At 46.2% G+C, this 22,500-nt stretch overlaps 3 protein-coding genes across 3 annotated transcripts in view; 1 reads left to right on the top strand and 2 right to left on the bottom strand.

The window, feature by feature from the left end:
- tfeb (transcription factor EB) overlaps positions 1 to 1,960 on the bottom strand; it is an 89,554-nt gene extending 87,594 nt beyond the window's left edge. The window contains exon 1 of the mRNA XM_063216706.1: positions 1,105 to 1,960. The gene's annotated coding sequence lies outside the window, so the exon portion shown is untranslated. The remainder of the gene's footprint in view (positions 1 to 1,104) is intronic.
- Positions 1,961 to 5,385: 3,425 nt separating this feature from the next.
- tmem183a (transmembrane protein 183A) lies at positions 5,386 to 19,699 on the bottom strand. The gene is made up of 9 exons (XM_063216040.1): positions 19,510 to 19,699; positions 19,176 to 19,265; positions 18,234 to 18,407; positions 12,999 to 13,158; positions 12,542 to 12,722; positions 10,096 to 10,176; positions 9,373 to 9,531; positions 7,800 to 8,546; positions 5,386 to 7,567 (listed from the first exon to the last, which is right to left on the bottom strand). The coding sequence occupies exons 1-8, from the start codon at positions 19,571 to 19,573 to the stop codon at positions 8,367 to 8,369; spliced, it is 1,089 nt and encodes a 362-aa protein (XP_063072110.1). The 5' UTR covers positions 19,574 to 19,699; the 3' UTR covers positions 5,386 to 7,567; positions 7,800 to 8,366.
- Positions 19,700 to 21,646: 1,947 nt separating this feature from the next.
- ppfia4 (PTPRF interacting protein alpha 4) overlaps positions 21,647 to 22,500 on the top strand; it is a 147,773-nt gene continuing 146,919 nt past the window's right edge. The window contains exon 1 of the mRNA XM_063216602.1: positions 21,647 to 22,500. This exon is cut by the window's right edge and continues 4 nt beyond it. Within this exon, the coding sequence (XP_063072672.1) occupies positions 22,244 to 22,500 (257 nt within the window). The 5' untranslated portion in view covers positions 21,647 to 22,243.

Below are 22,500 nucleotides of genomic sequence, written 5' to 3'. Positions count from 1 at the left end.
CAGATGTCCCAGGAATGGTGACTCGGGTGGTGGCGATAGGCTATAGTTTATTTTGACTCTGTGTGTGTGTGTGTGTGTGTGTGTGTGTGTGTGTGTGTGTGTGTGTGTGTGTGTGTGTGTGTGTGTGTGTGTGTGTGTGTGTGTGTGTGTGTGTGTTCGCATGCAAAATGCGCGGCACGCGCGGGGGGGGGGGGGGGGTGTGGTGAGGAGAGGAGCGCTAGCGAGGCGCACCGTAGCCCACAGCGAGGGGCACGAGGACGCGCGCGCGGGACCATACCCCCCCTGACCGGGAACAGCTCGCGAGCCCTCGAGAGCGCGATGAAGTCATTCCAACAAACGACCATGCTGAAGCACGTTAAAAATAACCCCGCGCCTATAAATACGACCAATGTGTAAATAGGGACGCGATAGCTCGCCGTATAAAGGGGTGACGCGGCCAGCCATTGGTCCGTCTGACTTCCCTCTCGCTTCTATTTGGTTCCTGCCGCGAGCTTTCCAGCAAAGTTCACGTTACATAAGGCCTTATCCCGGTCCCGTAGACAGCCGGTTAAACATAGCCACATATCTACAGCTCGGGGTTCTATCATTACTGGCGCTGATCTACGCCACCCGCGAGCTCGCTCCTCTGCAAACTCTAACAACACCAAAACAATCACCGCCGCACTGGAGCCCAAGTCAAGTTCACGCAGACCACGGGAGTCACGGGCAGCTGTGGCGCACAGACACTCATGCAAACGTGCACCAGAAAGAAACTGAAATGATACACTTGCTAAAAAAAAACGTTGACAGATAAAAGTGATACAAAATAACAATCGTCCCAACGCTTGGATCAAAAGTAGCCTATAATCCCTAGTCTGGAACACACTTTAGGCCTACGTTTGGATGCAATATCTTTTTTTTTTTTGCGCTTCCCAAGTTCACGCCTTTCTCCTCACGAGAACTAATCCAGAGGCGCACAGTGGTATTTAGAGTTCCAAAGTAAAACTTGAAAGTGTTTCAGAGAAGTACATGCGTCGGTAGAAGTGTCTGGAGTGTTACACTACACGGCGCTGAACTTATTTGGGAACAAGGGGGGAATGAAGGCGAGCATGCTGTATCACTTACCAGCTGAAGGTCAGAAAGTACACAGTTGCGAACAGGATCCAGAGACGCGCGACTGTGACAGAGGTTTTCTGTAGTCTTGTCGCACCAGCAAGCACTTGGTCGCTCCCAAAAATAGTTATTTCACCAGAACCGAGCGAAGCGATGTCTTTGGTGAGTTGTTGGTATACTGCGCTCCGTCACTCCCCCCTCGCACTAACTGCACTAACTATTTGTTTTCTTTCAGCTCAGCGTGATGTGCCAGCGACAAGCGTTGCCCGCACGCCAGTCACCTGTATGCACTTGTGACAGCTCCGGCCACCAATGACAGCTGACGAGGCACGTCATGTGACACACCGGCCACCAATGGCAGCTGACAGTGGACTCTTGGGTACTGTAGTTCTACCTCGCACAATAGTTGATGCTGGTACTTCAGTAGGCCTACTGATTTTTTTTCTGCCAAAATAGTCTCTGGCCAACATTTCTGAGCGCAGACGTCCATGAAAATGAGTTCATGTGTGTACAGGATATGAAACAATTATCTAATGACCCATTGTTGCAGAACTCATGTGAGACACTGCTGACTGATCAGGGAAATTTGACAACTTAATACTGTAAATTACGCACAGGCCTGCGCCACGCGTGACAGCAATCCTGTACTTGTAACGCCATACTTTGGATTCCTGACTACTTTCTTAAAGTCATTTACAGGAGCTGACCAGTGCTGTCACCAGGAGTCAATTCCATTCCATAGAGTGTAGCACGCTAAGGTTGAAGAGCCAGTAATGATGTATGTGAAGGGCTGATGTTGGCGGGTACACCTGAAGGATTCCCTCGGCTCAGATTACCAGTCATCTCTCTCTCTCTCTCCGGCCCCTTCGCAGAATTTGTGTGCGTTTCCACGGCAGGCGCATTTCTCAAGTGAAATTGGTAATTACACTAATCTACCACAGGAAGGCACTGTCGGCTGCTTGGACATCGCCTCGGTGGTTTCAACCGAGGATCCTTATTTTTTTTGTCATTATGATCCTTGGACAGATGCAATCTCAAAATGTACACAAATCACAGCCTGAAGAATGTTGATAACATCAGGTATTCAACGTTTTAACTGATGATTCAATCAATACAGTTATGTTTCCCAGTCCCAGGAGACTTATTAACAAAGTATTGAGGATAGTTCACAGACAGGTTATGGTTGGTCTGGACTGGTAGCCTAATCTAGCATAGGCTACAGGGCATAGGCCTACAGTCCTCAGGGGTTGATATTTTTTTTGCCTGTTTGTTTCCAAATCTCCCTTAGAGACTAGCCCACAATTTCGATGCGGCAGCCCAACGGCACATCCTTTGTAGTGTACACTGAGCCCATATTGTAGTAAGGGCTGGGGTGAGAGGCTGGTCTATGACAAAGTCCAGGCCGGTTGCATGTGGAACGCACTATTACAACAATCCCTGTTAAGAACTGTGGTTCCTAGTAGAGTCCGGTAGGCCATTAACAATTCACCCCTCTGGTAAGATTCCACTGCTTCTCAGCAGCCAGCCAGCCCATACATCACCCGGTTGTTGGTGGGCTACCTGTCCCCAGCCCGACAGGCCAGAATATTCACTGAGGTAATTCATGTGGTCTGGTAAAACCAGGCTAACCTGTCCCCCCCTACTGCTCCCTTCTTTCTGACCTGTACACTTGGTTGGTGAATTTCTGCTCCTGTCCCCAGTGTGTGTTGCTAGGGTGGTGGTTTTCAAAGTGGGGGCCAGGGACCCCTTGGGGTACACGAAGGGGTGCTAGGGGGGCCTTTGCAGGTTGGCAAGAAAAGAAAAGCAAACCATCATAAATTAAGGAATAAAGTGATTGTGAAAGGCGGTGCACAGGAAAAAAAATAGTATGGCACGAGTAAGGGGGCCCTTGCTGGCTGGAAAATATTGGTATATGGGGGCCTTGTCATGGGAAAATGTGGGAACACTTGTGCTAGGGGACCCCAGCAACTGGACATCCCCACTGGCCAGCCACCCAGCTGTGCTCCGATGTGCATATAGGGCTGGGCCACAGGTCACTGGCAGTGGCGGAACCAGACATGTATTATTGGGGGGGCAATGGGGTAGCCACATGAATTTCACAGGGGCATACTCTTACACAAAGAAAATAACACCCAAACACTATAGAATAGATAGGCCTAAAGAGAATGATATTCCCGGGTTCTTATGACACCCATCACTGGTACCAGATTGAGCGTTTATATGGCGGTTTATAAGTACAAATACTTATAAAATGTAAAGGTTTAAAAGTAAAAGTATGCCATTTTAATTGTTGTTCTGTATATTTCCTGTGCACTTCGTATAAGCTAGTCATATTGGCTATGATTACGTCCTCGGTTGTAAGTCTCTTTGGTTAAAAAGCGTCTGCCAAATGCAATGCATATTTATTTTTACTTGAGTACAAATAGGCCTACCAGAAAAATGACTTAGGTCAGTGAAGAAGTCCAAATTCTTAGTATCATTCGACCTCTGAAGAGGTTACAGGAGCCATGCTCCTTCTCATATTCCACATGCTACACAGGAACAGTCACTGTAGGTGATTGTGTCTTCATGTCTGGGTTAATGCATACTCTCTTTGCGTCTGCTGTAGGCATTCACATATCCCATGGTTACTCTAGAACAGGTACTAAGCTACCGTATGTTCCCACCTGAAATATGTCTGTTGTTCATGCTTCATCTGCCACCAGATCATTTCTGCTGCCAGCTATCTTCATCTCCCCCTCCGGCCTATATTGTATGGTATATACTGTACTTGTATGTGGATTACAATTTCTGTATGTATGTTTCTTATGTCTTATTTATATTTCATTTATAGTAAAACCACAGCTTTATCAAGGCCTTCAACCTGGTGTGTGTGTGTGTGTGTGTGTGTGTGCATTCTTGTGGGAATCCATTTCTATTAACACAAATCAGGATTTCCCCCTGCATTTCAGGCCTATATTTAAGGCTGGATACGAAGGCCTCAGGGCCGTCAAATATAGGTTCCCCTCCCCTGCCTTGTACAGTCCTTTTTCGGATGCAGCACAGCATCATTTTTTCAATCCCCATACTATTAGCAAAGCAGTGCCACCTCCGTACAGGCCTGGGGGTCAGCCGTGCCGGGCACGCCAGCTAATGGTTAGGGAGGTGGTCTTAAGATCAGAGGGTTGCAGGTTTGAATCCCATCCTTACCTCTACTCCCTACACTTGCATCCATGACTGAAGTGCCCTTAAGCAAGGCACCTAACCCCACATTGCTCTAGATAAAAGCGCCAGTGAAGTGTGATGTGATTTAATGTAATGTGAAGGTGTTAAAAGAGTAGGCAGGACAGTTCTTTACTCTGTGACTTTAATTCAGACCAGAGTAGTAATGCCCAAAGAACAACACGCAGGCAAGAGGCCAACACTGGACACGGATACACTTAGGGTACACTCCATTATCCAAACTCCCATCCTCCCTTGGGCTTGTGGCCTCATGATAAAGTCGTTAACAATATACGTAATAGCTTGCAATTCAAATGTCATTTTCTCATTTGCAATCTGAATGTTGAACGGGGAAATGTCCCCCGAGAGTTGTTGTGCCTAGGCTGACAGTGGGGAGGGGAAGCTTTATACACGTAGTTTTCTCCACAGAGGCGGGGCGTCAGCGAGGCGCCAGGCCACCAACACAACTCGAAGACAGGAGCTTGGATAATGGAATGGACCCTTACAGTACTTATGGAATGGAACACACATGAGTTCTTATGCTGTGGGACTGTAGGGAAGCAATGAGGAGTAACTAGAGCTTCCAGCTCTAGCTCCATCGTGATTTAATAATCAGTAATCATCTCACATGGCCATAATTAACACAAGCAAGGCTGATGCTCACCTTCATACATGTTCTTCAGTCTGTGTATGTGTGTGTGTGTGTATCTGCACAGCATCATTTGAACAGCTTTAAATAAAACAATTGCTAACACTTTATTTTAGGGATACATCTATTAGCACTATTACATACAATGTTAATGCCTGCATAAGTAACTTGTAAGGCATGTACTAAGCAAACGCTAAGGCCTACTAGGTCCTTACTAAGGTTAAATTGGTAATAAATCCCTTATTGTGCATGAATAAGACATTTGCGAATACATGCCTAACAAATGTTTGATTTTGGTTTGTACATGCCTTATAAGTTACTTATACAGGCACAATGTATGTATTAGTGCTAATAGATGTATCCCTAAAATAAAGTGTTACCAAACAATTAAATAAAATAAAACACTTTGAGATGGTTACAGGTAACAGGGGAGTGGCCTGGCTACATCCACCTCCAGAAAGTGGTAAACCTGCTAATACACAGCCTGCTGGTGTCATTTCAGTACAGGAAATTAGGACTTGAGGCTCAACTATTAGCCGATTTACCGCTAACCGGCTTGTAACTGTACCATCATCTTGGAATTCCAACCCAGACGATCCATCATCTCAGACAAGGGAAAGGCTGCATGCGCGCACACACACATACGCACACAGTCCCCGTTTCTGTCGGAGCGAGGACTAGTGGTTGTTTGTCCCTGGTGAAGCAGTTGGGTGGTCGGAGCAGGAAAAAAATCAAAGCAAAACAAAAGCCAAAAGGATGTAGAATATTTGGAGCCGTAATATTAATTGTGATTGTGATTGTAAGCTGCATTGTTTTTGCTTTGGCTCCTTTTCTTCTTGAAAGTGACCAAATCAGTCATTCAGTTCTGTCTGTCTTGTCTTGTTCATCTCAGTGGTTGACAGTGGACAACGTTCCTCCCCAAAACAAGGGTTTAAATTTGTCGCAGTTTACATTCAGGAGAATATGCCTTCCATTCAGGGCAATATATAACTTCCATGAGAAATCAGAACAGCAGGACCTGGGGACCAGAGCCAGGACATCAGGGATGATTCCCAGCCCTAGTTGAGGGTAAGGGTCAAAGTTCAAAAGAGTGGGATCAGTAACTAGCGGCTTCCACACACCCGACACGTTTAACTTTTATCCACACATCATGTTTTAAAATATCCGCATGTATACCTGTAACCAGCACCTTAGTTGTAAACTGGAGGGAGGGGGGCCGGGGGGCCGGGGATAGACAGGGGTTTGAGAGTAGTAGGAGGATAAACATCTGGTTTAGTGGTGCGTTTATCGAAAGCAATAGCGATGGAAAATAGCATTTCGACCAAGTAAGTTGCTAACTTAGTTAGCAACGAAGCTGTTGCGAAACGCCATCCAGAGTGCCTCCTCTATGTTGTCTAGCTAGTGTGTGATCTGAACCAGGTAGGTACAGTAGGTAACTAATTTAGCAACTTACTTGGTTGCGATGCAATTTCCAATTGGAAACCTAGTAAGTTGCTAACTGGTTGTCAACATTGCTTTCAAGTCCTGATCTATAGATCTCCTACATAAACACATGTCTGAGTGTCTAAAAAATCCTAAAAAGTGTCCAGCTACAAAACTGAAGCACAACTAAAGAAGTGTATATTACCTACAGATTCTGAAAGGAGAACACCACTCATAACAGATATAACGGATACGGTGAAGAAAACGCTCAAGCTTTGAAGCTCGGACAACAGGTTTATGAAATCTATATGAACTCTAGCATCCTTCAGACTAACACGATGTGCTTAAATAAGCGTGTGCCAGTGTGTACTCCAGACTCACGTACACAAAGTTTACAACACTCTAGACACACATCATGCCCAGGCACACCAACTATACTGTATGTCTGCTGTATTATAGGTCTAGCGTTAGCAACACTTGAGGTACAGTTAAGTGTATACAAAGCCGTGTAGCGGTTAGCTATCCCTCTGTTAGCATAGCACTGCTCTACCTACAGCTACCTTCACTGCCAACTAATGCTTCACACTCTAGCTAGGCATCACATCTACGCTACATGCTAAAGCTCACTCACTCAAGCACTGGTGTCACTTTTACCTCTTTTATGCACTTTACTTGGAAACCTGCTGCTGCTGCTACTACTACTACTACTCCTACTGAGTGTTTCGCTGCCAATGACAATGACAACAAACTCTTGAACCTATGGACTATAATAGGCTACTGCTGTACCATTGAGATGCTACTGCAGCAAGTGGGCAAGGGAGAGTGAGGTAGCAGACTGACACCATGCAGACATCTTTGGCGCTCACACACGTCAGGGAAACGTGCCGTGCCGGGGGTTATACTGGATGGCATGAGTGGGAAAACAAGGCAGACACTACTATACATAGCTATGTGCAGCTGCTGCTGTTGCTGTTGCCGTGGTTGTGGATGACAACACAGCTGAGGCTGAGGGCAAACAGGGCCTCCTACTGCCATGTTGGCTAGAGGGTGGCTCAGCAGTAGGTGAGCAGTAGGGCAAATGGAGCACACCACTGCCATGTTGGTTGGGTATAGAGAGGGCAAATGGGGCACACTACTACGGCCATGTTGGTTGGGTATAGAGGTACAGCTGGACTGTTGTTGCTGTGCTGTGGCATTAGTTGGCTGTAAAGAGAGCGTTAGATCAAAGAAAGCTCCCGCACACTGTTCACATTTGCATGGTTTAATGCAACGTTTCGGTCTACTGACCTGCTTGAAGAAGGTCAGTAGACCGAAACGTTGCATTAAACCATGCAAATGTGAACAGTGTGCGGGAGCTTTCTTTGATCTAACGTTGGTGACTTTGGGGTTCCACTCCTACGCACCTGACCAAGGAGGTGTGCAAGAAAATCTTCACTTGTAAAGAGACCGTGCCAATTTGGACCAAGAGTCGGGTGAAACTGTAAAACTGGGCTATACAGCCTAACTGAACGCATAACTATATAGTTAACTGAACGCATGCCAACATGATGTGGCGCTGGTATTGAGGGGGTCTAAAGGGGATGAAATCAGTGCAAGAGTCAAGAACGGGATGACAACGAGGGAAAAGTGTTTGTAAAAGTGGGTTACAGAGGGCAAGAAAGATGGTCAAGATGGTGCCACCCGTCCACAACACTGTCATCAGACACTGTGCCAAGAGGACAGGGCTAAATAAAGGGTCAAGGGTCAAATGCTAGATAAAGGGGCCGCAGTAGAGCTGAGAGGTGGTGTACTGACTGGGGGGTGCCACCAGCTGTGGTACCATGGGGAGAGGAGATGGGCAAAGTGGGGGCCCACGGGGCAACAGAAGGGGGTCTAAGGGGCAAGAGAGTGGCATGGAGGGGGCTGTGGTCTTCAGGCTGAGGCGGGGTACTGGCGGGTATAAAGACTGGTGTAGTTCCATTAGGCTGAAGAGGGGTACTCTGGATAATTAGGCCTAGGCCCCTCATGCTGAGGTGGGGTACTGGGGGTGCCACCAGTCCATGAGTCGCACGCTGTGTACGGGGTCCAGCGCCACCTGCAGGCCGGGCTCGGCCCTGCGCCTCTGGCCACGCAGCAGCGGGGAGTCCTGGAACTGCAGACGCACGCGGTGGTGACGCATATCTGTACTCACGTTGATCGCCATCTGATGGAGTGGAGGACAGAGAAAATGAGAGTCAGGCAAAGAAAGAAAGAAAAAAGAAAGGAAGAGAGAGAGAGGTAAGGTTGATAGGCATCTAATGACTTTTTGTTGTTGGCTAAAGCCATATTTTGCAAGTCACAGTCAACTGAAAGTGTGTGTGTGTGTGTGTGTGTGTGTGGAGCCCTATCTCACGCCTTTCGTAAAGTCTTCACGAAAAAAATAGATTAATTTTCGTGGTGCATTCACGTTATTGCCCGTTTTTCGTGGTAGGGCAACGAAACGCTGCCTATTCACTTGAATTGCCCCACTGCTGCTATGGTTATCCAAGCGTCTGCAGGGGCGGGGAGGGGGTGCTGACAGAACACTGCTGATACACTCGACACTCACTAATTCGACGCCCTTTCGGTACTTAGGCCTTATGTCCCCTAAACCTAAACCTAAACCTAAACCTAAACCTAAACCTTAACCCTACTTAACCCTAAACCTAACCCTAACCCTAACCTTAACCCTAACCTTGACCCTAAACCTAACCCTAAATTGCTTGTTTGAAATGTTTGACTACCATGTGACGGTAGGCTACCGAAAGGGCATCAAACTAGTGGGTCGCTAGGCAACAGTCGGGCAATTCAAGTGAATAGGCAGCGTTTCGTTGCCCTACCACGAAAAACGGGCAATAACGTGAATGCACCACGAAAATTAATCTATTGTTTTCGGGAATACTTCACGAAATGAGTGAGATACGGTTGGAGTGTGTGTGTGTGTGTGTGTGTGTGTGTGTGTGTGTGTGTGTGTGTGTGTGTGTGTGTGTGTGTGTGTGTGTAAAACTCACCAGTGATAGTGTCATGCCCATGATGACGTGTGGTATGTATATAAAGTGGAGAGTGTTGACTTGCAGCAGGTAGCAATTGGAGTCGGGGTTAGTGTGCACATCTCTATAGCGCTTTGGAAGCTGCAAAGAACGATCCACATTACTCTTACTCTTAGGAGCCTAGAGGAGAGAAATACAGAGAGACACACAGAGAGAGAGAGAGAGAGAGAGAGAGAGAGAGAGAGAGAGAGAGAAGAGAGAGAGAGAGAGAGAGAGAGAGAGAGAGAGAGAGAGAGAGAGAGAGAGAGGCTGGGTTAGTCTACAGTCTCTGTAGCAGGACAGAGCACTCTACATTACTCTTTGGTGCCGAGAGGAGTGGAGAGGAATGGAGGGGAGAGAGTAGGAGAGAAGAGGAGAAAGAGGGGAGGAGAAGAGAGAAATAGATGAGTGGACAGGAGAGGAGTAGAGAAAAGGAAGAGTAGGGGAGGAGAGAGGAGAGGAGAGGAGACGATAGGAGAAGAGAATAGAGGGGAAGAGAGGCGATGAGAGGGCAGAGGTAAAGAGAGTAGAGGAGAGGAGAAGAGCGGAGCGGGGGAGAGAGGACAAGAGATGAGAGGAAAGGGTAAAGAGAGAGATTGAAAAGGTGCATTACAGTCATCCAATGTGCTTAATCCATTGCCTTTATAGTCAATAAAACACTCTGTCAGATTTATTTGTAAAATGTTAAGGTGTACTGTGACTTACGTGCATCTCAAATTTGAAGTTGAACTGCCAGAGATTCTCAGGCCTGGACCCAGACACCTCTTTAACCCAGAACAGCATGCACTGTGGAGAGAGGACACACACACACGCACACGCACACGCACACGCACACGCACACGCACACGCACACGCACACGCACACGCACACGCACACGCACACGCACACGCACACGCACACGCACACGCACACGCACACGCACACGCACACGCACACGCACACGCACACGCACACGCACACGCACACACACACGCACACGCACACGCACACGCACACAATACTTAAGAACATGCATGAAGGCGGCCATCCGCCTTGCTTGTGTTAATTATGCCCATATTTTCCCATAACTACGCCCATATATTCCAACATGGTTTGATTCTACCGTGACCTCACCATGGAAGTTCAGAAGATCGCCCCATGTGCTTTTGTCACTTATTGTACCGTCCGCATGTGTGTGTATGTTGTGCCTGGCGCTCAACCACTCGCCATTTTATTGTCATAAAATTTGCATGGCAACGCACTCGTATCCTGCAGCAAGCATGTCCATGTCCCCCGGCCTTTATAACTATGATGAAGACATATCACCCTACAGTACAGCGGGCGAAATTCACACTGTGTGGCATCAGAGAACCTCACATAGGCCCGTCACCAATAGACCCAGTCGGCAACTCTGGGCCCGCCCATGACACTGCTCGTTTTCCCACACGTTTGCTCCACCTGCTGTATGTAGTAAATCAATATGTCTAATGACTGACAGTGATTGGCACCGCACGCCCAGCCGGTGGAGCATTTGGAAGGGAAAACATGCAGTTTTGTGGGCGGGCCAGAGTGCTGACTGGCTTTGTACTGTATGTGCGTTTAGGGGGCACTGAACAGGTCTAAAGCATTGCTGCCAGCCTGTTAGCATCTTACCTGGGTGCCAATGGGTAACCGCGTCACAACCATCAAAGCAGTTGACGCAGGTAGCAAGTATGGTTTATTTATGAGAAAGGCAATGCAATGTGGATTGGGGCAAGCCGTTGGCTACACGTGGCACCTTGCATACGCACATCACATGTATCCCATGGCAACGGACCGCTAATGGGAGCAGTCTGGGCCATCCTTCTCACCGCAACGTTGCCATAGTTACCGTACATGGAGCTCTCAGGAACACAAGGTTCCACCCAGGAGTCAAGATATTATTATACATACAGGAATATTTTGCATAACCATAACGATGCAGGAATGTTCCCTTGTGTTCTATTGCTATGTTTTGTTATTATTGTTTTTTGGACATATTAGACATTTATTAGACAGGACAGTCGGAGATGGAGACAGGAAAAGAATGGGAGAGAGATATAGAGTCATATTGAGATATGACCCAGTCTGGACTCGAACCCGTGTCCCCGTGGGCATGCAAGCCCATACTGTATGTGGGGGGCACAGCACTCCCATGTTTTATTGATATCTACCAACATGTTAACGTCATGCTTTCACCAGTGTCACCTAAAGGACAATAAGCAAAAAAGCTACCAGGCTGAATCTCGTGTTGCTCTCATGATGCTTTCTGTTGCCATATCTTCAAGGTATTTCTGTTGCTATATCTTCAAGGTATTGCTGTTGCTAGATCGTCAAGGTATTTCTGTGGCAAGATTCTCAAGGTATTTCTGTACTTCTCTGAGGTGGACTCACGTGAAAGACCTACATATCGTACCAGTTGCCTTAAAAAATTATAATTTTATAAAAAGCAGGACTGTGTCCTATTTTTGAGATGGGCCGCCCGGCACACTGTGTGAATGGAGCTTACTGGAGGCTTGGAGCACGAGACCCAAGCTCATACTGACATGCAGAGATGGGACTAAGTCACTCATTTGCAAGTAACAAGTAACAAGTCTCAAGCCCTTCTAATCAAGTCCGAGTCAAGTAACAAGTTAACACACATTTGACCAAGTCAAGTCCAAGTCCAAGTCCAAGTCGTACCAAAACCAACTCAAGTCCAAATCCATTTCTAGTTTTTCCCAGTAATTAAAAAGTCACCATGTATTCTATGCACAACCACGATACTTTTGGTCATAAAATTCATTACCTCTCCACACTGCTATGCATGCCCCTCTGCCAGTTGCATTCTTCACAAACACGGTACTGGTTCAGGCGAAACATTTAATTTTCAGTGTGTGTGTGGTGTATTACCTTGGCGTTCAATAGTCTATTAAGCGTGTGCGTCAGGTAAGGGAGGACAGGTGGATATGCGCATACTAAAGGGCTCTTCCAGGTGGAACAGATAGAGAGAGAGAGAGACAGAGAGAGAGAGAGAGAGAGAGAGAGAGAGAGAGAGAGAGAGAGAGAGAGAGAGAGAGAGAGAGAGAGAGAGAGAGAGAGTGAGAGAGTGTGTGTGTGTGTGTGTGTGTGTGTGTGTGTGTGTGTGTGTGTGTGTGTGTGACTGTGCCTTACCCTGGCGTTCAGTAGAGTGTTAGGCGTAGCGTCAGGTAAGGGAGGACAGGTGGAGATGCGCGCACTAAAGGGCTCATACAGGTGGAACAGGGAGCGGATCACACACGCGCGGAGACACCTCATGCTGGACAAGGAATCAGGCTGCAGACGCACAGGCAGCTCCGCATCCAGACTGTAGTGCCTGCAGAACACACACACACACACACACACACACACACACACACACACACACACACACACACACACACACACACACACACACACACACACACACACACACATACACACACACACACACACAATTATACACTTCTTTAACCATTAGCATATTAGTGTTAGCAATACAAATGCCATAACAATGCCGCTGACACACACACACACACACACACACACACACACACACACACACACACACACACACACACACACACACACACACACACACACACACACTTACCTGCGGTAGAGGCGTGTCCAGAACGCTGCAGTGCAGGTGACTGTCCATGCGTTCCTGCAGATCAGAGCGAATTTACACACGTCTTCCGGACGGATGTACCCAGAGAGCACCAGCCAGATATCAATAGGGTAGTCGTCACCATCCTGACAGTCAATGCTTTCTGGAACACACACACACAAACACACACACATTAGCTTTCACACTCAACAACTAGTAGCAATAGTTACATGGGTTAGCAACAGCAAGTGCATTGACACCATACTAACCAGCTTCACACATACACACACACGTTGCTATTTGTGTAGCCTGATATCTTGGTTAGAGATTCCTTACATGGCATCAGCTAGAGACAAAAACATACATTACAGAGATAAGCAGGAGCCGGACCTGAAGATGCCATGAGGCCATCACAGGAAGCAGCCATGACATCACAGGAAGCACCCATGCCCTGTTGCATCATGGGACTTGTAGTCATTGGCTACTCCCAGGATGTTAAAACGGTAACAGGACTACCTCATTGGCTAAAATGAGGCCGCTAAAAATGAATATGACCAGATTGTCCCCTCCTGGCGATTGTCCCCTCCTGATGTAATGGGACTACCTGATTGGCTAAGACCAAGGTAATTTGACTTGTATCGTGCCAATCTGGCGAGGAATGTCAGAAGGCTTTACCAAAGTGTATACATGGATTCGCAGTGTTTTTAAACATGATGTTATGAGAAGGGGTAAGACACTGGCAGCCAACCTTCTGATTTTTTGACTGACAGCGGTTTCCAACAATCAGAGGTTGAGTTGTAAGCAGCAAGGTTCGCGCAACCAGGGGAAAACAAAAATGTAGAACCCATGTATAGTGTGCTACGATAATTCATGCTAATTCTGTAAAACAACCTGACTGCTCTGGACTTAATTCTGTGTGAAATGACTCTAAATGCAGTGATGTAGGCGATGCACGTGTGTTTTCATTGTGCTGGTTTAATGCCTTCATAGTTAGATTGTGGAAAAGTGAAATGACACACTTCTGTGTTGACACAACAGACATGAGGGTTTTCTCTTTAAGTCATTTCTTTCAGTCATCTCTTTATCATCTTAATGTATGCCTGTGGGTGGAAATCAGTGGTTCACGTGTGATTCGCTCATAGCCCTTATGCAATCCCAAAATGTTTTGTCATGAGGGATATTGCACTATCTATACAATTGCTGTATCAGATTCTTCAGAAGGGGTCCTGCATCCCATGCTGCAGCCCACAGATGTATACATTATATAACCGTATAGTTTGTATTGTTTATCGTGAGGAATATCCTCCATCCTTGTTATCAGTTTAATTGGAAGGATGGCTGCATGCAGTGCTGCGCCCCACATATATAGAAACTGTGTAGTTTGTAGTGGGGAATATCTTGCATCTTTGGCCTTGTTATATCAGATATAGAAACTGTGTAGTTTGTAGTGGGGAATATCTTCCATCTTTGGCCTTGTTGTATCAGATTCATTGCAAGGATGCAGGCCACAGATATAGAAACCGCATTGTGTAACGAGCGAACTTCCAGCCCTCATCTAAAATTCAATTACAGCGGCTCCTGAAGTTGGAATTCCAGCTCGTTAAGTCGTTAGTGGCCTTCACATGCAGCACAAGATGGTGGCTTACTGATGCAGTTTAATGTACTACACAGGGACTCTTAACCTTTTTGATGTTGAGGCCCATTTTTTTCAGTGCAGAGTGGTCCGGGGCCCATTTAATATTGCACATGCCCACACGTATTTTATATATATACAAATAAAAAAGGCCCATGTTATTATATTATATTATATTATATTATATTATATTATATTATATTATATTATATTATAGTTACTAAAATAATTTTATCCTGTTAAAAAAATAGCAGGCCATCCAGGAAGCTATAGGCCTATTAATGCATTTTGAAATGGAAAAACTGTATTAATTGTGCTCACTCTTCTATATTCAATGATAAACCCAATCCACTCACAATGCATCAAGCTACAGCCATTCAGACATTTGAATGCTTCTCTGACATTTGTGACAGCTCTGTTTGCTATTTGTGATGAATCTGCAGACCGCGTTGATTCAAGACGCGTTTACTCAGTGATGTGCAGATGCGACGCAATTCCTCAGCCTTATGGCAGGGTGTCAAAAACGGAAAGCCTTGTAGCCTAATATCATGCAACATTCTTTAAATAAATGTATTTTGGGGGACACATAGCTAACGGTTTTGCTTTGACAGTAAACAGAATTATTTTGAGTAACGTTGCAATCGCTTATCTTGTAACTAGACGTGATGAGAGAAGACGTCAGCAAATTACCGCTTGGTAATTTTTTAATCCTCCATTCGTGTAGACCTACTGCTAAGTGTATTGCCATCTTTGACGACGTCTTCAGCATCTTTATTTGATAATGTACGCAGTTGCACAGCCCCTCACAAGCGCGAGGTTGAAACTTTTCCGCGGCTCCTCAGGTTTCTGAGCACGGCCCAGCTTCGGGCCGCGGCCCTATGGTTAAGAATTCCGGCTTTAGAATAGGGGTGGGGAACCATTTTAATTCCAGGGCCACTTAAAATGTAATAAAATCCTTCAAGGGCCGTATCATTTACACAAACCAGGATTTCCCCCAGCACTTTAGGCCTATATTGAACAACAGACCACACCTTGACTGGGTCCCCTAAAAATATAACAGAATTGTATTGCAAGTGTAATTTCTAAGATTTCTCTACAAAACAATTTCATGTGAAACTGCATGACATAAAAATTACATCGGGGTCCGGATAAGATGGCCTCAAGGGCTGCTCAACGGCCCTCGAAACAAAGGTTCCCCACCCTTGCTATTGAAGGACTGCTGAGGCCTAATAGTTAGGGAGGTGGTCTTAAGATCACAGGGTTGCATGTTCGAATCCCACCCTTGGGTCATTTCACGTGAAATCAGACACTTTGGGACCCGACCGACACAGATTTCAATCATACTTGGTGTGCCTGTTTAGCAGCAAGGTAGCAGCCCAGAACTGCATGTGTGAATCTGACACCAATATTAAGGGGAAAACAGACCATCAAAGGTTTACATATGAGGGTAGAGCACTATACATTCAGCATTGATTATATCAGCCAGTGTAGGTCACATAAAGATGTCTGAGGTGTTGTTTGAAAGCTCTTTTCTGGCTCTACAAATTAAACAAACAGAATGGAATACAACAACCTTCAGAATATGAATTATGATATGCTGAAATTTTTAAAATTGAATATAAAAAAACTTATATTTTTAAATGACCGGTTTCGTGTCTAAACATAGCCTGTAAGGTCATAAACAACACCTGAAAATGGGGTGTTTGGTTCTTTATTCATTTCAGAGATAATGGGACATAAAGGTTGAAATGAGTTGTAATAAAATAGTAATTGAGTAGTGTCAGGGACAGGACTGGACTGGCCATCTGGCATAACGGGCATTTTCCAGGTGGGCCCTGCACTCTCGTCGGTCCCTATTCCATGTACTCAAAAACTACACAGCTTCTGCCCATTGTCAATGGACACAGTGGAAGCTAGACCATTTTCAGCATTCAGAGAAGGCAGGGTTGAAAGAATAAGCTCAGTAAAGGATTTTTTAAAAATGTTCAAGCATCAAAGGGTATGTTGTAGCTGTATATGATGTCAAGTAGTGGCTAGCACGTGTTGAGGAATGTATGACAAGCACTGGAGAGGTGAAACTAAACTTCCTGCATCCTCATGGACCATCTCCATCCTTCACATATTCCGATGGACATCCTGTCATGTGATATTACTATTGTATTACCATATTATTACTAGGTGATCTGTATGATGCCATATTTGTAAGTCCCATTATCTCGAATAAACGAATAAACAAATAAAGAACCAAACACCAGCATTTCAGGTGTTGTTCATGACACTGCAGGCTACGTTTAGACAAGGAACTGGCCATTTAAAAATATATGTTTTTGATATTCAATTTTTAATTTTCAATGCATCATAATTCATATTCTGAGGGTTGCTGTATTCCATGCTGCTTGTGTAATTTGTAGAGCCAGAAAAGAGCTTTCATATAACACCTCAGACATCATTTTGTGACTTACACTGACTGATATAATCAAGGCTGAATGTTTAGTGTCCTACCCTCACATGTAAACCTTTCCTAGTCTGTTTCTCCCTTAATATTGGTGTCAGATTCACACAAATACAGTTCTGGGGTGCTACCTTGCTACTAAACAGGCACACCAAGTATGATTGAAATCTGTGTCGGTCGGGTCCCAAAGTGTCTGATTTCACGTGAAATAACCCAGCAGTCAGATGTCTGTCCATCTTCATTGATCTTGTTACTCCCTGGTCAAACTTTGCAATGACTGTCTGCCTGCCTGCCTCTCTGCTTATGTGCCTGTTTGTCTGTCTGTCTGTCTGTCTGTCTGTCTGTCTGTCTGTCTGTCCGTCCATCTGTCTGTCTGTTTGCCTGCCTGCCTGCCTGCCTGCCTGCCTGCATGACTGCTCGCCTTCCTGCCTGCCTGTCCACCTGTGGTGTCTGTGGTTCATCGGCAGGGGGCATGAGAACAAACACGCCCTCTACGCTTTTAAGTGACAATCCGCTGCAACCAGTGCAGGACAAGGCGTGAATTAAAAAGGGACAAAAATCTGAATCTGGTGCCACATGGATGTTTCTTTCCGTTCTTATTTATTTTCAGTGTATGAGACTAACATTTCGACAAGATTCGAAGGATGTTGCAACGAAAGTCTAGAGCACTGAAAATAAATAAGAAATAAGAGAAAAAGACATCCATGTGGAACCATATGTTCTTTCCCCTTTTAATAAACATGTTATAAACACATTACATGTCCCTAGCATGGGCCAGGGCAGCAGGTTCTAACTCTGATTGGCCATGGGAGCAGGTGGACATCGCTAATTGGCCAGGGGAGCAGTTGGCCATCACTGATTGGCTAGGGGACTAGGTGAACATCTCTGATTGCTCTAGAAATTTTCTTGCGGGCAGTCCTCAAGTTCCACATTTTGTAAATCCATGAGTTCCACATTGTGTAATTCATCATTTCTTTTGTGTGTGTGTGTGTGCACCTTTGCGCCTGTTGGTCTTCTTCCTGCGTGTGCTCTACAGATCTCTTATTTAGCTGTGAACGTGTGTGTGTGTGTGTGTGTGTGTGTGTGTGTGTGTGTGTGTGTGTGTGTGTGTGTGTGTGTGTGTGTGTGTGTGTGTGTGTGTGTGTTTGCCTACCTTTGCGTCTCTTGGTCTTCTTCTTGCGTGTGTTTTTGGGGTCTCCGTCGCCCTCTTCTGGTTCCACTTCCTCACTGCTGTCTCTCTCGCCACCGCTCACACACACACTCTCCGCCGAAGACAACACCTCCTGAACCGGGCCCGTAGACGCCTCCAAACCACACAGCAACTTCACTGCAACACACACACACACACGCACACACACACACACACACACACACACACACACACACACACACACACACACACACACACGTGTGTAACTGAGGTGATCTACGCTAGTTTGCCACTCTGGGCTCGAACCTGCCACCTACCAGTCAATGCTTCAGTTCGGGCATGGCACATAGCACGATACCGTTACCGTTACTGTACTATAAGGCTTCGGGAGGGAGGTTTACTAACGCTCTACACCAAACTCTGCTAATTGGCATCAATTACACACACACACACACATCTGCTGACAACAACAACTCTTGAATCGGGTCCGCAGATGTATTCAAACCACACAGCAACACACACACTCGTTATTAACATATTACACACACAACAATACAGGAGGGCCCCTGGGCCCTGGGCCAAATGCCCTGCTTGCATTTTAATATTTCACCATGTTAATAACCATGTAATAATCAACATACGCCATACTAGCCCATGCCAATATTTCCATTCTGATGTAAATATCTGTTGGGATTGATTACTGACGCTTGTTTGTGTGTGCATTCACTGACTCATTTATTTATCCACAGATGTGTTTTAATCAATAATGCATTTTGTCTTTTGCATAGTCCAATCATTCATTCATTCATTCATTCATTAATGTTGTGCCAAGTAGGTGGAGACAGCATGTCTATGGGGAGATGCCAAGAACATTAACCTTGGCCTACTAACCATGCCAATGGCTTTGTGTACACAAGAACTAGCCCTGTCCCGCCCTGCCCTTACCTTCTTTTTCAATAGCATTTGCGACAGCCTTCTTCAGCCGTCCGGACTTCACGACAGCCGGATCAGCGTTGGCATAGTCCGCCACAGTCACTGTAAAAACACAATCCCCAATAGCATGCCACATTACATAATAGTACATGCATATTGGAATAGTGACCAACATAAAACACTCATCGACTGACGTCTAGATGACTGCCCGGTGCGCAGCGCTTCATTGCTGGACTTTGGAACGTTCGTTCCCCACCAGTCGCCCAAAAGGGCGGCCCGGCTCGGCTGTTCCATGTCTGCCGTGCGTCACTGCAGTTCAAAATACAGGCTAGCCGAGCCTACGTACCTGACTCCGAGCACACATCCCCCGGCCTAAATTTCAGCCGTTTTCGGTTCCCTTTCTTGGGCATGACGGCAACACGGGTCTGGGGCCGCTTAGCGATTCTGTGTACCCTGCCATGTCTCTAGGACAGGAAGAGAGGGTGAGAAAAGGAGAAAAAGAAAAGAGAAATTGAAATAGGCTCCTCCAGGATCTTCAGCCATCATGGAACTGACGAAACGTCTCGTACAGTATCGCGATAACCCCAGCCGCATTTTCAAATCAACATGGCTCATCGATGGAGCGCCTGATTGGATGGAAATTTAGACATGATACAGCTCCACCAATGAAAATGCACTCGTTTTCATATCACATTAGTTTACGGTGAAATAAATTGTGTTGGATGTATATTGAAAATGAAAACATTACGTCACTGAAGTTATTTTAGTAACCCTGTGCACACCAGCTATGACATACAAGGTGAGAGAGAGGCGCGTGCACAGGGCGCTGTGAGAGGCGACAGTGAGATTAAGAAAAATGTCTCTACTCAAGAGTTGTATATAATTACAACACTATAGGCGCTTTATAGGCTACAAAGTTGAAGCCATAAATACCAGTCGCCTATGTTTTACATCTGTAAGAGTAGCTTACTCTACTTCTATTTTATGCAACTTTGCTCTACTCACAGTGGTGGAATTAATATGCCACTGTTTTCATAAATTAAATATGGGGCTAGACCAATAGGCCTATGGGGCTAGATTAAATATTGGCCAATCAATGCATAGGCCTACATATTATTATTATTATTATTATTATTATTATTATTATTATTATTATTATTATTATTATATTAATAGTAGTAGTAGTAGTAGTAGTAGTAGGCTACTACCACTAGTAGTACCCTAGGCCTTATTGGATCATTTCGGAGTAGGCTAATCGGTGTAACAGATATGTAATGCAATGTGCTAGTGTTGTAATTAGGCCTACACCACAAAAACTTTTACTTTTATTTAATTTGACACCTCTGGTAGGCCTAATAAAACATTGGTGGTGACTGGTGTGAACGATTCTGCAGTTATGCAGTTGCTACACCGAGAGAGACTGTTACGGAAAAACGCTGAAAACCTAAGGACCAACCAAACATGATCCAACCAGTGTAAGACAGTAAGCTATTACGGGTCTACTGTAGGCTACTCAGATAAGTTTGTACTGGAAGGAAACGTCCCTTTTTTTACTTTTACCTTTACCTTTGGCATATCTGCTTGAACAACCCTGACTCACCAAAATGACCTGTCAACAGAGGACAATTGAGTAAGTACTCAGTAATAACAGAACAATAACTCCTCCAAAATATGCATGTAGAATAAGGATCAGAAGAAAGTGGGGATGCCAGTTAAGGTTTGGTGTTTCCAGCTTGGTCCTCCTCTCCCGCCCTGCTATGTGCGCACCACTGTCTATTTTATGTAGGCCCATAGAAGCAGTGTGCTGAGTCACTACATGCAAATGCTGCTGTAGTCCCACACTGTGCTATTTTTGACCAGTTAATGCCACTGTGTGTGTGCAGCGTAGCCTAAACTACATGAGATGAATATAGCCTACTTTTTGGCGGAAGGAATATTAAACACGCACAGTAGGTCTAAAGAGTGGTGGGCTACAATTTCTACACTGCGCCTCGGACAGCAGAGGGCGCTGCGCATGGCATGTTTTCCAGCCCATTCCATTTCTGTTCTGAAGGAGAGGGAGAGAGAGAGTGCGGACTGGAGCATGACTGTCATGTAGCTGCTCCGGTGGTGCTGATGGGAGGGAGCGCGCGGCCGACCGAACCGAAGACGCAGCCACGAGACGAGAGCCCTCCGAGAGTCCACGTCCAGCGGTTGTCCAAGTCCGCGCGCCATCGGGAGAGGTAGAACACGCTCGTGTGCCAGTTAAATTTAGACCGGCTACGTCACTGTTGGCAAATTATGCATAAATTGTTTAGTAGATAGCACTAGCAGTTGTACTGTCGGCGTAGCGGATAGTGACAGCAGCAAAGGGCTGGCATGAGAGAGTGCTGAGAGAGGGAGGAGTGGTGGGGCTGGTCGCGGTGGAGGCAGATAGAGAGAGAGAGGAAAGGGGCATGGCACACGGCTTCGGAGGAGATGCGACAGACGCGCGTTTAGCGGTTTCGTTAGCCAGAAAGGTTATTTGCAACTGGTGGGTGTTCCAGCTAAGCTTGTCGCCGAGATTTCGGTAGGTATTGATTGGAATATTACGCCCTTTTCTGCCGGCGAGAGCACGTTTGCTCCCCTCTGGAGGATCTGTCAAGCCCATTGCGCCTGGAACTGAGGTGTGTGTGTATGGACGTTGGGCGGAGGAGTGTCAGAGGGCGAAAGACGACACTTATGGAATAACAAGCGAGGTCAACAATCAAGCCGGTCTTCTTCCAAATATGTAAAAATAAAAACACCGACTGCCCGTAGGCACGGTCACCTGCAGCGACAGTATAGCCAAGCCCTGTGCGGCTGGAAATGGAATTACTGTGAAGTTTAGAACCGCTGGACTGTCAATCTCTACATCTCCCAGGTAACCTAATCTCGAACTAGCAAGCAAGCAAGAAGCACGCGAGGTGGCCCCTTTTATTCCGATCTGGAGAGGTTGTTTTAGCGCGCGCCGAGCCGACATTTGCCGGTAGCAGGAATAAAGGAATTATAACAACAACAATCAAGAACGAGCCTCGACTATTTCGCGCGCCCACCCGGTTTCAAGTAGAGCGTGAGCGAAGATGATGTGCGAGGTGATGCCGACCATCAGCGAGGGTGACTCCGTGGGCGCGACGTCGCAGCGCGGCGCGCAGAACGGCGCGGATGGCGACGCGGAGGCCAATTTCGAGCAGCTGATGGTGAACATGCTGGACGAGCGCGACAAGCTCCTGGACTCTCTGCGCGAGACCCAGGAGACGCTCATCCAATCACAGACCAGGCTGCAGGACGCGCTGCACGAGAGGGACCTGCTACAGCGACAGCTGAGCTCTGCCCTGCC

This window comes from Engraulis encrasicolus, chromosome 14, assembly GCF_034702125.1.
Source record: "Engraulis encrasicolus isolate BLACKSEA-1 chromosome 14, IST_EnEncr_1.0, whole genome shotgun sequence".
In the NCBI taxonomy this organism is placed as follows: Eukaryota; Metazoa; Chordata; class Actinopteri; order Clupeiformes; family Engraulidae; genus Engraulis; species Engraulis encrasicolus.
This window is presented reverse-complemented; position numbering and strand designations above follow the sequence as displayed.

Coding starts and splice junctions, on each gene's coding strand:
- tmem183a (XM_063216040.1), bottom strand. CDS start 19,573: ATGCCCAAGAAAGGGAACCGAAAACGGCTGAAATTTAGGCCGGGGGAT. Junction 18,408..19,175: donor AAATGCTATTGAAAAAGAAG/GTAAGGGCAGGG, acceptor TGTGTGTTGCAG/TGAAGTTGCTGTGTGGTTTG. Junction 9,532..10,095: donor ACTTCAAATTTGAGATGCAC/GTAAGTCACAGT, acceptor TCTCTCCTCTAG/GCTCCTAAGAGTAAGAGTAA.